Below are 15,306 nucleotides of genomic sequence, written 5' to 3'. Positions count from 1 at the left end.
AAAGAAGGTCCAGCTCAATGTTTAGACCTCAAATGCAAAATCAACATTATTCTGATGGAGATATGAAGACAATAGTAGATTATTTACGTACATCCTCAGAAGACACGTCCTTCACCAAGTTTGACTGTAGCCAACTACAGCTGCATCCTCAAAAGCTGCTCCACAAAGATCACACTGATATTATGTTACCCTTCAAAGAGACACTAAAATTCACACAATAATAATAAGAAGAAGAAGGAGAAGAAGAATCTTTATTTATACATCACTTTTCATGCCAGTGGTAGCTCAAAGTGCTTTACAGACAGGCTTAACAGTAATAGAAGAAATTATGAGTGTTAATTTAAAATCATATTAGACAATGACATAGATCAAATTAAAGAGATAAATACCAAGAGATGTAGAGTTTTAATTAAACGCTAAGTTAAACAGATGTATTTTTAAATGTTTCTTAAAAGTGAGCCCTGAGCTTGACTGTCTAATAGAAGGTGGAACTGAGTTCCACAGTTTAGAAGCATATCAACTGAAAGATGCTTCTCCACGTCTTCTGTATTGTATTGAAGGTTTTTACAGAAGGTCAGTATCTGCAGATCTAAGGTCTCATGCTGAAACAGACAGACACTCTGTGATGTAAGTGGTGCTTTAAGGTCATTTAGAGCTTTAAAAACGAGGATCAGAACATTAAAATTTATCCTCAAAGATACAGGCAGTGCAGTTCTTTCTAAACAGGAGTGATATGATCTCTCTGTTATGTTTTTGTTAGGGTCTGTGCTGCCACATTTTGTACGAGTTGTAGAGGAAGTATTGTTTTCTTAGGAAGTCCAGTAAGAAGAGCATCACAGTAATCAACTCTGCTTGTAACAAATGCATGAACGAGTTTTTCTGCGTTGCTCTGAGATAGAAAAGGCTGAACTTTAGCGATATTTCTCACATGATAAAAAGCTACTTTAGTGACTGTGTTTATATGCGGGATAGAACTCAGAGTCTGAGATCACACCCAGGTTTCATACTTCAGGTCTGGTATACAAAGCTAAAGAGTCGAGTATCTCATAAAGCAGAGTTTTAGTACCAAAGATCAGTGTTTCAGTTTTTTCGTGAGTAGCCAAACTCACCTTTGCTACCTTCAGGTCTCTTTCTCATGAGCATCTAAAATTGACTAAAGGAGATTTTTCTGAGGAGATTGGATAAGATAATCCATTTGCGTAAGGGAGATGAAAGTCAAGGGAACATAAGTGGAAAAACAGGAATTTTTTGAACTAGAGATAAAAAAAATTATTAAAGGATACAGAGAAAATGGAACTTATAATAACCATGCAAGACCTGTTAGACCACCAAAACTGTATGACTTCTGCTCTGATTGGCTGCCCTCTATTGTACTTTGTTCAGAAAGCAGTCCAGGCTAAAACACTACTTATAACTTCAGTGTGAACAGATACAGCTAAACTGATTCTGGCTGAATAGACAGATATTTGTGAATGATTTGGTTTTTCATGACATCACAAAACGGGCTATGTTTCAGCTTAGTTTCCATATATGGACTACATGGGGTGGAGAGTGAACAGTACATTTTAAAAATTAAACATGTTGACATACTACATCAAACTCTTTTACTTCAAAAAACGAGGGAAATTTGGTTTTGCATGCTATGGGCCCTTTAATGGTTGTTCATTCATGTCACTCTGGGCTTTGACTAAAGAATCAAAGCAGCAGTGCTATCAGATTAGAAAGAAGACTGTATTATTAAAAAATATTACATTATTATTATTCCAGGTATGATCCTTCCTGAGTCTGTTATTTCTCTGTGGAGCTCCTGATTGGGCATCTCGCGCACACTCCAGCATGATGTCATCTCATAATGTGATCACATTCATAATGGATCAGCCTCAGGCATCATTAATCAGCTCAGAAATGACAGAAGCACTCCCTTCACACCTGTGTGATTATGCCTGTGTGTGTGTGTGTGTATGTGTGTGTGCTGGAGGAGCGATTAGGTAACTGTGGCATTGTTCTACATGATTATGCTCATTCACACACACAGACACAATCGCTCATATTGTGGGGCGCGCACTTGAAACAGCAGGGTTATTTGCATATAAATTAGCATATCTTTTCATTAACTCATTCACAGCCAGCTGGATCGGTCATGTTATAAATCAGGCGCCTGTGCGTATACACATGAGAGAACGAGGGTCCTGTTGTATTCTTGCCATCGCAGCATCCAGTTGTTTCCTTGTAGCCCATGTAAAGTGGAATGATAATGGAGAAAACAGGGAGCGGAATCTACAAAAGGAAGAGAGCGGCAGTGCGGGTGTGCGAAGGGGTGTTTGTTTCTTGCTGCGCTGAAGGGAAACAGTGCCATCTAGCTTAGTGTTCCTAATTGATTATAGAGAGAGAGAGAGGGAGAATGAAAGGTAAGCAGCAGATCGACTTTAATGACACTGAAAATGCTGGTAGATTGCCGGAAGGACTTCCATTCTTCCTGAGTAACCATTTATTTCTTCTTTAAGGTGCATTGTCATTTGGAGCTCTTTCTCTTTCTCCCAGTGGCTCAATCATGACAATAAGACTCTCTTTTATTAGCTGAAAACAACATCAGAGATCCTGCTGGGGTTTGTGTATAGGTAAACCTAAGCTTGCCTCTTATTTTATACTGTGCAATTGTCAGAGACCACCCATCATTTGTTTCATTTCCAGTCAAAACTGTCATTAAAAACACCTTTTTAAAAATTTTCACAGTTAAAAAACAGAAAACATACTGGAAATTACACAGAAGGTCCAACAACTAAATATCATATACATTTTTCATTTTCATATACGTTGATGGGGACAGTGTTGGTGGTCTCCCAGGTCTTGCACGGTTGTTTTGTGTCGCATTTTCTCTGTGTCTTTGAATAATTTTTGAACAGATATTGGATATTCCTTTTTCTTCACTTACATTTGCTATGAAAGTGGATTATCCTTTTTTCTGATCTCATCAGAAATATCTGAACGAATACCTTTTTCACTAGGAATTTTAATAAACGAAGGGTGGTCTTAGACTTCTGCAGTGCTGATGCACTTGAATAGGTGGTTCTTCATTTCTGTTGGGAATGCAGTGGGATGCTTTAGCGTTAACACTGCAGATGCTGTGCGGCCGCCTCCGAATGTGGTCTGAGTAGATTTCAAAGCATCTCCAAGACACATTGGACAATATTTACACTTATTCTTAGCACCGTCCACTTATCATTGGATCACCCAAGATGCCTGTCAATGCCAGGTGTGAACAGGGCCACACATGGCTCCAGCCGTGTTGAGTTGTTAGGTTAATCTCTAACCTAATTTCTTTCACTGTATGACGTACTGTCATCTATATGGACAAAAGTACATCATACAACTTAAAGCAGCAATAAGAATCATCTTGATGCAGCCCTCAGACATCTTAGCTAATTGTTTACATTTTGGGGGGAAGGGGAAACTGAGTAAAATTGATTTTAAGACAAGCTATCACTTGAAACTTTGAATCACTTGCTGCTTTGATTCTCTTAAATAATGGCCTGCATGTTCTGTTTTGCATCCTAAAGACTCTCCTGCAGAACCCTCTGTTTGTGGCAGCTCTGGACCAGCAGCTGAATGGAACCCAACTTTCTTCAGCTCTGATCGCCAGCTTCCTGTTTAATGGGGATGAGAAGGACCGGCCTGTGGGAGTGCCATCGTTCGACTGGAGAAACATGTTTAATGCCACCAGCCAGGCTGCCAGATTACTCAAGGAGGTCATGGGGGTCAGTAGCTGTCTATTCATTTGTACCGCCCTTTCTTTCATCCATCTGTGTCCTGCCTTTATACCCCAGAGGTTCTGACTCTGTAACTTTAGGTTTATCCCCAGACAAATGCATTTTAAGCAGGTCAGTAGATTTCCAAGAACTGGGATGGGTCCGAACTGAAGAGCTCCAAGGCTAGCTAATCTCGGCAGGGTGGCGAATCTCCAAGAGCAAAGTTCCATTTCACCTTCATTTCTGTGCAACAGAAGATCTGCAGAAACAAAGTTAAATTGATGTGATTGCTGCAGGTTACTGGTTTTCCATTATCTGGACCCAACCTCTGACCTTAGATCTGCAGGGTAGATATCTAGGAACAAAATCTGAAGCACACATCATCCTTTGAAGGCATTAGATCACCAGACACATGATTGCATTTAAGCTCTGTGAATCTATGCTGGCAGAGCTAGATCTAAACTCTGTGAAACAGCAGATCTCCAGAAGCATTTAAACCATTGTTGATCTAAACCAGCAGGGGGGACGTAGGGCAGGATCTATTGACCATTATTGAAACTCTTCGGAATGGTGGATGTCCAACAGTTTGAATTTAGACTCAAAATTTTACTTCACTTTTCACGCTTTAATGACTTGTCAGGGAGTTTTGTAATATATTTAGTGCAAGTCCAAGTCAAGGCTCGGGGCTCCGGGGTGCGAATTGAGTTTTGAGTCTTTAGTAGAGAATTTTAGTTTGGGCTCTGCGTTGTACAAAAGCAAACCTTCACTAAAATCTTTTTCAGGATTGACCTGCTTCAAATGTCGCGATTTTCATTATAGGAAAATCTTCAGCCTGAAGGGCAGAACTGAAGTGCTACACTCAGTAAATTAAGATCCTTAGAAGGTTGTGAGTACTTTGAGCTACCAGTGTTCGAATATTGAAATGACTATTTAGGTACTCATTTCATCACAAGGAGACAGAAAAACAAAGACTAACAATTCAAATAATGGCAAATTTTATGTTTCAACTGGACTGTAACTTGTTACAGTTATGCTTGTATTTGTGAGTGTTACATTATGCCACTCCATAATGGAAGTGCCTCAATATATGCACAATGCCAAGGACACGTTGTTAAGGGTGTAATTGAGGAGGCTGATGTAGTACGACTTCGGGCTAACAACCCTAACTGATGTTGACCAAATCTAGAAACAGTGGAAATATATTTCTCAGACCAGCTAACATGTTGCCACGTCCTCCACTGAGGAGAAGACAATGAGTCCTCATCACCATCTAGTGTTGTACCTCTTGTAATGCAGCTGAAGTTTTAGCTCATCTGAAAGGGCAGCCTCCGTTACTCATCCAACACAAAAACTACCACTTTCCCTCAGCTTTTTTTTTTTTATTTATAAAACAAGTTTTCAAATGTATTTCTTTGATTGCTGCTCTTTTTTTGTGCTATGTTAACATCAGAGCTAACACCTAAAAGAGTAAGCTTCCAACTCTTCTTGATACTTAAATATCGAAATTTGTTTGAATGCACGTCCCTACAGTAAATGCGATGTTTAAAGTAAAGAGGCAAAATAGCTTGAAACAGTTGGTTAGTCTGTAGTTTGTATATATAGCATTAGCAAAACCCAGAAGAAGCGCCCCACAGCCGTATTGTTGACATTCAGCATAATATGTATTAGCCGTCAATGCAAAGCTATGGCTTCCACTTCAAGATATCAAGAAAAAAACAGTTGATCACTGATAGGTTATCTTTATGTTTTGATTATGCGTTATTGCCCATGATAACATATTCAGACACCTTTAATCATTTTAAATACCACGTCAGCCTGCACACCGCAGGAGCTGGCATCACTAAAATCATTTCTTTGGTCTTTGGAAGGGTCAGCAATAGTCTTTTGTACCATCAGCTACATCATCAAATATCATTGTGATCACAAAAGTGAGTAATAGCAACGTATTTATGTTTTTTGAGGTAACTCATTGTTGACTTACTGTTAGCTTGAGTTACGTGAGCCCTGCTAATGTTGGCTCAACTGCAATTATTGTCTAGCTAAAGCATCAGAGATCTAGACATAAATAGTTAGACTGCATAAGTCAATCATCAATCATTGTCACCTGTCAACAGTGTGTCATTTTCAACACAAGCAAAACTGCAGATTCATCCTTCATCTTACTGTCTACCTGTGACAAACTGATGAAAGCGACTTTGGTAACGTTATGAGGAGATGGCTGAAAGTTTTTCCTGTTTATTCACACAAGGCATGGCTCAACTCTTCATCCTCTTTGCCCTCCCAACGTCAGACAGCCAGGATGCTATAAGAGCTTCCACTGTTTAGATTTTTGTTGCTGTTGTTAAAACAGCCATGAACCACAGAGCACACCATGGTTGTATTTTATCTATCAGGAAGGTTAATTGACCAGTGGTGCTACGAGGGCCGCTGTTGCTGCTGATATCACCTCTCTGACTGTTGGTATGTCAAAAAAATGGTGGCGGTGATAAACGTGACGTTAATTAAATACTATTTATTGGAAGTATACTAGCTAGCTACCATGATAGCTAATCCAGCTGAAGCTATTGACTTTAGCTTCTGTGCTTGCTGGTTTACTTGCTATCCAGTTTAGCCAACAATTTCAAGTTGTTGTGTCTCTTTCCTTTAATAACGGCGTGGTTTAAAAAAAGGTCAGAAGTCTTGAGTCTGAGTCGTAAGTCAGTCAACTTATTAGCCGGGGTTATCATAGTTTTTAAAAGTCCAGTAGTTTTTATTTTTGTTCAGTTTTTTATTTTGGTTTTTGATTTCATGTTAGTTTTAGTTCATTAGTTCATTTAGTGCATTAATAGTTTTCTTTTGTTTTTATTTTTTGAGAAGTAATAGTTTAGTTTTTATTTACTTTCAATTATTGTAGTTTTTAGTGTTATGATGAATGCTGTGATAGTACAGTGCTGTGAAAAAGTATTTGCCCTGCACCTGATTTCTTCTATTTTTGCTAATTTGTCACATTTGTTTTAGGTCATCCACCTAAATTTAATATGAGTGAACACAAAGTGCAGCTTTTAAATAATCATTCAATTTGTTGAAGATAAAGATCAGCCATGTGTCAGACAAGCCTTTGTGGTCTTTTTGGTCAGCACTTGGTTGAGCCTTGCAGCTCTCCCATGGATGCCATTTCTGCTCAGTGTCTTTCTTATTATGGAATCCTGTACATTGACCTTAACTGAGGCAAGTGGGACCTGCAGTTCTTCAGATGTTCATCTGGGTTCTTTTATGAGCTCCTGGATGAGTCGTCGATGCGCTCCTGGTAAAATTTTGGTAGGCTGGCCTCTCCTGGTAAAGTTCACCACTGTTCCAGGTTTTCTCCGTTTGTGGATAATTGCTCTCAGTGTGGTTCACTGGAGGCCCAGAGCCTTACCAATGGCTTCCTAACCCTTTCCAGACTCATAGATTTCAAAGACTTTTGTGCTTTTTTTGCATCTGCATTTGAATCTCTTTAGAACATAATATGCTGCTTTTTTGAGACCTTCTAGCCTGCTTCACATTGCCAGACAGTTTAAGTGATGTTTAGATTCAGCAGGTCTGGCGGTAATCATGCCTGGTTGTGGCTAGTGAAATTGAACCCAGTGGTCAATTGAATTTGGTTAACTGGTCGATTTGGTAGGCAAGGGGGCAATTACTTTTTCACATAGGGCCACGTAGGACTGAACAGCATTTTTCCTTCAATAAATGAAATCATAAGTTAAGAACAGCCTTTTGTGTTTACTTGGATTATCTTTGTATATATATTAAAAGTAGTTTGAGGAACTGAAACATTCAAGTGTGAGAAATAAGCCACGAATAGAAGAAACTGAGAAAATGTTTCACAGCATTGTAGATATTTAATAAGGGTAGAATAAAACTGAGCTTAGCTTGGCTTCAGCTTTCCTTTAAGACAGACAAACACAGAAGGGATCCACGTCTAAAAAAACAACAAAAAAAAAAGCAATGGACATTAGTGTTGATTTCATTTTTGTGCGTTTTCCGTCAAGCACAGTTTCTGGCTTCTAGTTATTATTTTAGTAGTCGTTTCAGTTAACTATAATATGCTGGTCAACTGGGCTTGAGTCACCGTCTCTGCCTGACGTCCATCTGTCCTCACATGCATCTATGCTCAACTGCGCATCCTTTGCTGATTTCTTTGTTGCCAGTTTTCTGTTCTCGTATCTTTATCTTTTATTTCTTGCCAACTTCACAGTAAATCTACGAGCCATAGTGAGCATTCTGGTTTGCTGCATTTATTTATTACCAAAAAAAAGGCCCTTCCAGGACCAGCCTAGCTCTGTGATTCATTAGGCACTTGAAGAATGGCCGCCAGGCGGAAATAAAAGAAGCACTCAGGCCCCCTGCATGCAGCTACAAACACCGAACATGGGGACGCTATGGAAATGAGAATAGCCTAATTGAATTGAAGTTCAATTCCAGCACTCAATTGTCCTCCCACACAAACACACACACACACATCCACACATCTACACACATCTCTTAGACCCCCTGCTGAAACTGTACATGCTCTTTGGATATCAAAACACTCTGCATGCTGAGTCATATGAATGTGATCATTTTTTAATTTCCTCTCTCTTTCTATCTCTCGCTCCCTCTCAATCTTTCTTTTCTTTTGCTTGTTCTTCTGTTTTTTTCATGTCTTCTTGGTGGAGTTGAATTGGTGGTTTTAGATCCTGTCCACTGATGGCCCTGTTAATTTCTGATTAAATGAAAGCTTTCTATTGAGGAAAGAATACTCCTTGTTGTTATTATGACCATGGCTACCCATTGAATAGCATTTTATAGACAGCAGTGTATAAAAGAGAGCACTTATTGGTAAAAAAATGTTCTAATAAAAACTGAAAACTGTTGACAATACTTTCTTTGAGAGATGTTTTTCCTTAAGATAACATATAATGATTCGCATAAGATGCGATACTTTTTCTTTAGCTGTGTCTTTCAAGGGCATCATTTCTTTGGCAAATCTGCTTTTGTAAATTAATATCTTTTATCACACTGAGGAAAAGAGCATTAATATTGTTCCTGAGGTGTTCGCTGTATTCGCTGTGAGTTTGAACTAAGGTTTCATCCTGCTAAGGATGTGAAAGAGTGAATGCAAACTGCTGCTGGGTTTGTGCTGGGCCCCCGTCTGTTTTTGACATGTTACTGAAAGTCTGTTGAGTATTTGTTTTATTTAAAAGGACCACTCAAAATAAAGTGTCACCTCAATTACATTTCCAAAACAATAAACATAGGGTAGCTCGGGGGGAAGGATCCACACATGGTAAGACCCCCACCGTTTTCTGTACTTGAGGCCAAATCTACAAACCTCAATTCCAAGAAAGTTGAGACAGTTTGTGAAAACAGAAAACAGTGATTTGTGAAACTAACCACAACAGAACTAAGACAAGATATTTGATGTATAACTTGTCGACTTTGTGTTTTTTTTTACTGTTTTAAATATAGCACTGTTGTCGGATCAGAACCTCATATTTTGAAAATGAAACTTTACAGGAGAGGGAAAAAACATACTTTACTTTTAATGAAGGTCAATGGAACCAGACTTTTTTCCATATAATGTTGGGCCATTTCTTTTGGTCAATTCTTTGTGAAATTTACAATGTAAAGAGCAAGACGTATTTTCAGATTATGTCAAAAACTGAAAAATGGGGATACAAGGTTTTGTTCCAACAGCAGCAATATGTTCTTTTAGAAACTGATGCCGGCAACACATTCCAAATAATTTGGGACAGGGACAATTTAAGTGTACAGTATCATTTTATCGACGTGATTTCGACAGTTTTCAGTTTTTATTAGAATATTTTTTACCAATAAGTGCTCTCTTTTATACACTGCAGCCTATAAAATGCTATTCAATGGGTAGCCATGGTCATAATAACAACAAGGAGTATTCTTTTCTCATATTAAAACATCTCATCAAATCTGTCTATTCAAAATATGCAAAAACTCCAACAGTAGTACAGACACTTTTAGTAGACCTTGAAATATTACATGGACACTTCAATTATTTAAAATTTCAATGTCCCAGGTGTTTGGTTACTGAAACCCACCTGTTGAACTAGACGTTAAGTGTTTATATTGGTTAAACTGCAGCTGAAATGCATTTTGATGATATGGCTGGTGTGAAACTATGTAGAATTTTGTAGAATTGAGGTGTAACAGCTGCCCATAGACTGTTGTTGGGGTAGGGGAGTCTGAGCACATTGTGTTGCAGTGCATGCTGGGGACTGTAGTGCAGCACATTGTGAAACTAATTAAAGCACTGTTTTTTTTAATTAAAACACTTTTGCGGGCCAGATAGGATTGTGTGGCGGGCCTGATCTGGCCCACGGGCCTTGTGTTTGACACATGGGATCTATATGGAAGATGGAGCTGATAAATAGACAGTGAGGTAGGTGTACTTAATGTATTGGCCAGTCAGTGTATTGTGGTTTGCACAAGAAAAGTTATGTTTGTGTGTGTTAGTGGAGAGAGCAGTACATTTAGTTTTGAATGGAGTGTTGTCTACCTGTGTGCAGGCAGCAGTGGAAAAAACACTCACACACACCATGCGGTGTCGGCTCATCACACCGGCGCTGACTCACAGCATCCGGCCGTCGCTCCGTTACCATGACATCACACCTCTCCTGCTGATGCTCCATGGCTTCCTGTGATGTTTTTGTCTGGAAGCCATTCTCTCTCTCTCTCTCTCTCTCTCTCTCTCTCTTTCTCTCTCTGTCTCTCTCTCTCTCTCTCTCTTTCTCTCTCTGTCTCTGTCTCTCTCTCTCTCTCTCTAACTCACTGCCTCTCGTCTCAAGGCTCTGCCCCCTATGGTTACCAAAACAAATATTATGTGTTGAAAGCAGCTTCGTCTCTCTAGTGGAACGCAGAGCTCAGTGTGTCGCGGTTCGAGGCGCTGTGCCTGTGTGTGTGTGTGTTTGTGGGAAAAGAAGCAGGAGTCGTGCCTCCAGAGAGTGATTCTCTCACAGCACGGGCTGGTCCCAGTCTGATTTCACACGTTACTGCGGGTCATTACACTCACTCTCTGGGGAGGACGAGTGTGAATAACAGGACTAACACAATGTTTCCTTGGCAGTACGAGTGCACCCACGGCCACAGTTACCTGTGCACCTTGTCTTGTCTAATTGATCCCTAATTGCACATTTGTTTCTGTAACATGTGTTACTGAACATTAGCCCTTAAAGAATCCCAGATCGATTATATCCTGAGGCATATTACTCTCTAATTCAAAAACAATGCAAACAGATGGAGTTATTCTTATCTTATAGAAGTGTGTAGTAGAAGTCTGGACCTGCTCACGGGTCCTGGCATTTAAAAGGTTAATCCTTAAAGTCTTTAAACACTGAACACAATTTATTTGCACAGCGTATTCAGACATCAGTGTGTTTATATGAAAACTGTATAATACAGGCAACATTAAATCATTCAGCCAATCACTGCTGTCTCAGCCGTTGGTAATGGTGACAGCCAAAATGTTTGTTGTAGCAACCTAAAATGGGACACATTTTTTTGTGAGGAGCAAATTGTATCTTCGTAACTTGACGAAGGCATACATTTTAGAAGTTTTTCCACTGCACAAAAAAAAGAACAAGTACTGATTCAAACGAGAAACAACAGAACTTATGGTTCCAAATCGGGTTGATTTGAGACACAGCTGGAACCGTCATAATAACAAAAAATGATCGTACTATACTTAGCTTAAATTAATGACTCATGTGAAATGCTGTATTGCACTGTTCACTCACAGAAACATCTACAAACACACAAAATCATGTGTAGAATCAAGCAAATATTATGTTTAGCCAAGCTGATATTTTACAAGTGTGAATATATGAGTACTATATTGAATGCTAATAATATATGTATCATATATGTATTATAATGAGTACTCATATTGAGCGTGTACTAAAAACCATGAAACTGGAACCTTTGATTCTGGACCAATGGCCAATGTAAAGAAGCCCAGTTCCAGTTTTCTACTGCCAAAGGTTCTGATACTTTGTGCAGTGGAAAAACATTCCTTGTCCACAGTATCATGTTTTGTTTTTCTTTTTTTGATGCATGAACACTTTATTGTGTAAAGTGTTTATGCATCAAAAAAAGAAAAACAGTCAGCTAGTGACTGAAGTCTAAAGTCAGACCACAAACTTCCAAATAATAGCAGGTTGCGAGTTGCGTAAACAAATTCACTTATTCTACAACTTGGTAAGGTTACTGTTTTAATAATTTATATATTTTTTTCTAATTGTTTTGCCTATTACAGTCTGGAGTTATTACTGTTATTGGAGTACACACTGATTGACATAGTATTTACATAATGTACATAATGATTTAATTATTTAAGTATTTAATCTAACATACGTGTGTGTGTGTGTGTGTGTATATATATATATATATGCACACACATATAAAACATAAGGAATAATGTTTCTATTAAACTTGTTTAAACTGATTTTGTATGTATGTATAAAAATGACAAACAACAAAAATGTAAATGTTAAAACTTTTTTCATTAGATTCATAAATCTTAATAAATAACTCAAAATATCTTAAAATACTGTACTCAAATGTTAAAGATTAGAAGTTTAGAATTTGGATTTTCCGCAGACTTTCTCCACTTGTTTCAATGAACTATGAGAGTGAATATGAAATGACAATATTCTTTTGTTATCACCGATAGTAACTGTGACTTCAAAGGGTTAACATAGATTTCTGTGCCTGAAAACAGTCATTACCTTTAGTCACATGAAGATAAATATTTAAGTGATATAATGTAAATAAAAGTAAAATAATTGTTCTACACTCATTAATCGGTATGAGCTGCCAGCCAGGGAGTGAAAACAAAGTAATAAGTAAGAAATTGAATTGAAAATAAGTTGAGAGAATGTGACCTAAGACACAGAAAACTGTTTTATAAAATAAACTCATTAAATGCTGGTTGATAGTGGTCACTAAAGGTCCTGCATTAAAATTCTGCCACTTTATAGCCGCTTTTAGGCTGCAGGAAACAAACTGTTGAAGACGTTGTTGTGAATTAGGCTGCAGTTTTAATCATGGCTGCAGAAATGTGGGAATTAAATGGAAAGTACACAATGAAAAATCCAAGGAGAAGTGAATATCATTTATTTATGTAATACTTTCCTAAACTAAGGTTGTAAAGTGCTTCACAGTAGAGTATTAAAATGAAATGCAAGGACAAATGAACACAGATAAAAACATTATTTTAATAAAGAGTAAATAGATGTAAATCAAGCAAAAGCCTTTAAACACTAGAAAAATAAGCACAAATTAAAAAATGCCCAACACGCTAGATATGGTCACGACTAATGAAGAAAGAATCAATTAACAATTACATTAAGAGTTTTTTTTTCAGATAAGAGCATTATTTAAAATTGCAACTGAAACACAACTCAAGAACAAGTTAAATACAGCTCAAATACATCTCAAGCGCTGTATTTAAAATGCAACTCAAGTACAACTCAAAACACAACTTGAAAACCAAATCAAAGAAAAAAAAAACAAAAAAGCCTAAATACAACTTAAGTGCAGCTCATAGTATAGTATTTAAAATGCAACTAAAATACAACTCAAATGGAGCTCAAACACAGCTGAAATGCAGCTTAGATACAGCTCAAATACAACTCAAATAGAGTTCAGATACAGCTCACACAATTAAGTCACAACTCAATTTATATACAACTCGAATACAGCTCAAAAGCATCTCAAATATAACTCAAATGCATTTCAGATAGATTTCAGGTAGATGACTTACTTAATCCTTACTACATTTGTAAAAGTAGAAAAGGAGCTGTTTTGTTATTTGAATTTTATTGGTGTGGAAAGTGCCGTTATATTTTTGCCACCTTTTTATCATTTCACATTAAAATTAATGGAAAAATCTGGAAGTGCTTGGACTTGAACCTGACAATACAAAATGCAAAATCAAATAACTGCAAATCGTACTATGTATTTTCATAATTACATTTGAATTAATGTACCAGAATAAGCATAATATCTGTTGACTGCTCATATACAGCTCATATGCAGTTCATGTACAACTCAAACGCAACTTTGTAGTGAAATAGCAAGTTTTAGTGTGTTGTGATCTTTTTTGAATGACGGTACCATGTCTTATGGTTGCCTGCTGGGTGCATGCGTGTGTGCGCATACGGCTCAAGCTCTGTGTCCAGTCTGATATTCATTACACACTGCAACTGCTGTGCCCCGGTGCAGGCCTGTCAGCTATGGCGGCTCATTAAAGCAGAGAGAGGCGAAGGTGCAAACAGATGAGACTAGACCGTGGACCTACAAATCAGAGCAGTACTGCTCTCTCCATTCATCTGTTCCCCTCTCCGTCCACCCATGTGTCCATCTATCAGTCCATCCTCCACTCTGTTATTCTGTCTGTCCATACCTGAACATGTGCTCTCAACGCTGCTTGTCTTTTCTGCCAGTCTCCTGCGCTTTTATTCCCCCTTTCCTAGAAGTTCCTTGAAGATCAACCCTTTACAACTCAAATGCAATCAACACATGATCAAATACAATGTTTAATCTACTGTTCTTCATTAATAAAGCGATCTAGTGTGCCAGGCTACCTTTTTGAGAACGATAAGCACGGGTTTTAATGAACTAAAGAAAATTTCGCCTAAAATTCTGAATGTATCACCAGGAAGATGTTTGGTTTAGTAGGGTTAAAAATGCCACTGGCCATGTAATTTTTTCAGTTCCACTGTGTAGAAGTGAAGCTGTGTGCTACCATATTTTCTACAATTATATTAAATATTTGCTTTTTTTTTTCCTAAGTGAGCTTTTACATAGAGCATCATTAAGGGCTTAATATGAATTTGATTAATCAGAGCAGCTATTAAGTGCAATAGATGTGTGATTTATATTCCTATTTATGTATTTTCTTGTTCAAAAAGACAGTTTGTGACTCAAACTGCGTAAACATCTCAGAATTCTTGGAGATGTTAGATCACATTTAGTTTTCAGAAATTGTATTATTAATTTAAAAAAGTAGATGAAACTGCAGAAATAGGCACTTTTTATGTTAGCCTCAACAAAATAAAGTTCTCAAGAATGTCATTGTTGGTTTCTGTTGTGTAGCTGATATATTTTCTGAGCGTAAACCGGTGTACTTGGTCAGAAAAGATGACCAAGTTTTTTTACATAAAAATACTGAAAATGAAACCAGTGCAAACAGATCCATGTAAACTGTTGCCATAATTTTCTGAACAGGCTGAATACTCAGTTTTTACACTATATATGTATGTATATATAGATATAGATATGTATGTACATATGATTGATGATTCTGGATCATGATGATGGGTATTCTATTGATATGTTGAACAAAACAGTCATGTTGTTACATGCTGCACATGTTACTAACAACACTAGAGCTGGAAGGCAGCAAAAGTGCTAGAATGAGTTGTTGATTGGTGCCGTTTGTAAACATTAGCGTTCAAACAATGCAGTTACACTACATATTGTAATAAAATGTTAATTCTCCACGATGCTCATTGGCAGTTTTGCA

General features: G+C 37.7%; 1 protein-coding gene across 3 annotated transcripts in view; it reads left to right on the top strand.

Annotated features, from left to right (window-relative positions):
• Positions 1-15,306, top strand: part of LOC118816660 (phospholipid-transporting ATPase ABCA1-like) — a 249,179-nt gene that overhangs the window by 66,840 nt on the left and 167,033 nt on the right. For all 3 annotated transcript variants that reach the window (XM_036583170.1, XM_036583169.1, XM_036583168.1), the window contains one exon: positions 3,558-3,755. In XM_036583170.1, coding sequence (XP_036439063.1) covers positions 3,558-3,755 — 198 coding nt within the window. The remainder of the gene's footprint in view (positions 1-3,557; positions 3,756-15,306) is intronic.

The sequence above is a fragment of the Colossoma macropomum genome, unplaced genomic scaffold (genome assembly GCF_904425465.1).
Source record: "Colossoma macropomum unplaced genomic scaffold, Colossoma_macropomum, whole genome shotgun sequence".
In the NCBI taxonomy this organism is placed as follows: domain Eukaryota; kingdom Metazoa; phylum Chordata; class Actinopteri; order Characiformes; family Serrasalmidae; genus Colossoma; species Colossoma macropomum.
Note: the sequence above shows the minus strand (reverse complement) of the source record. Positions and strands in the feature narration are given on the sequence as shown.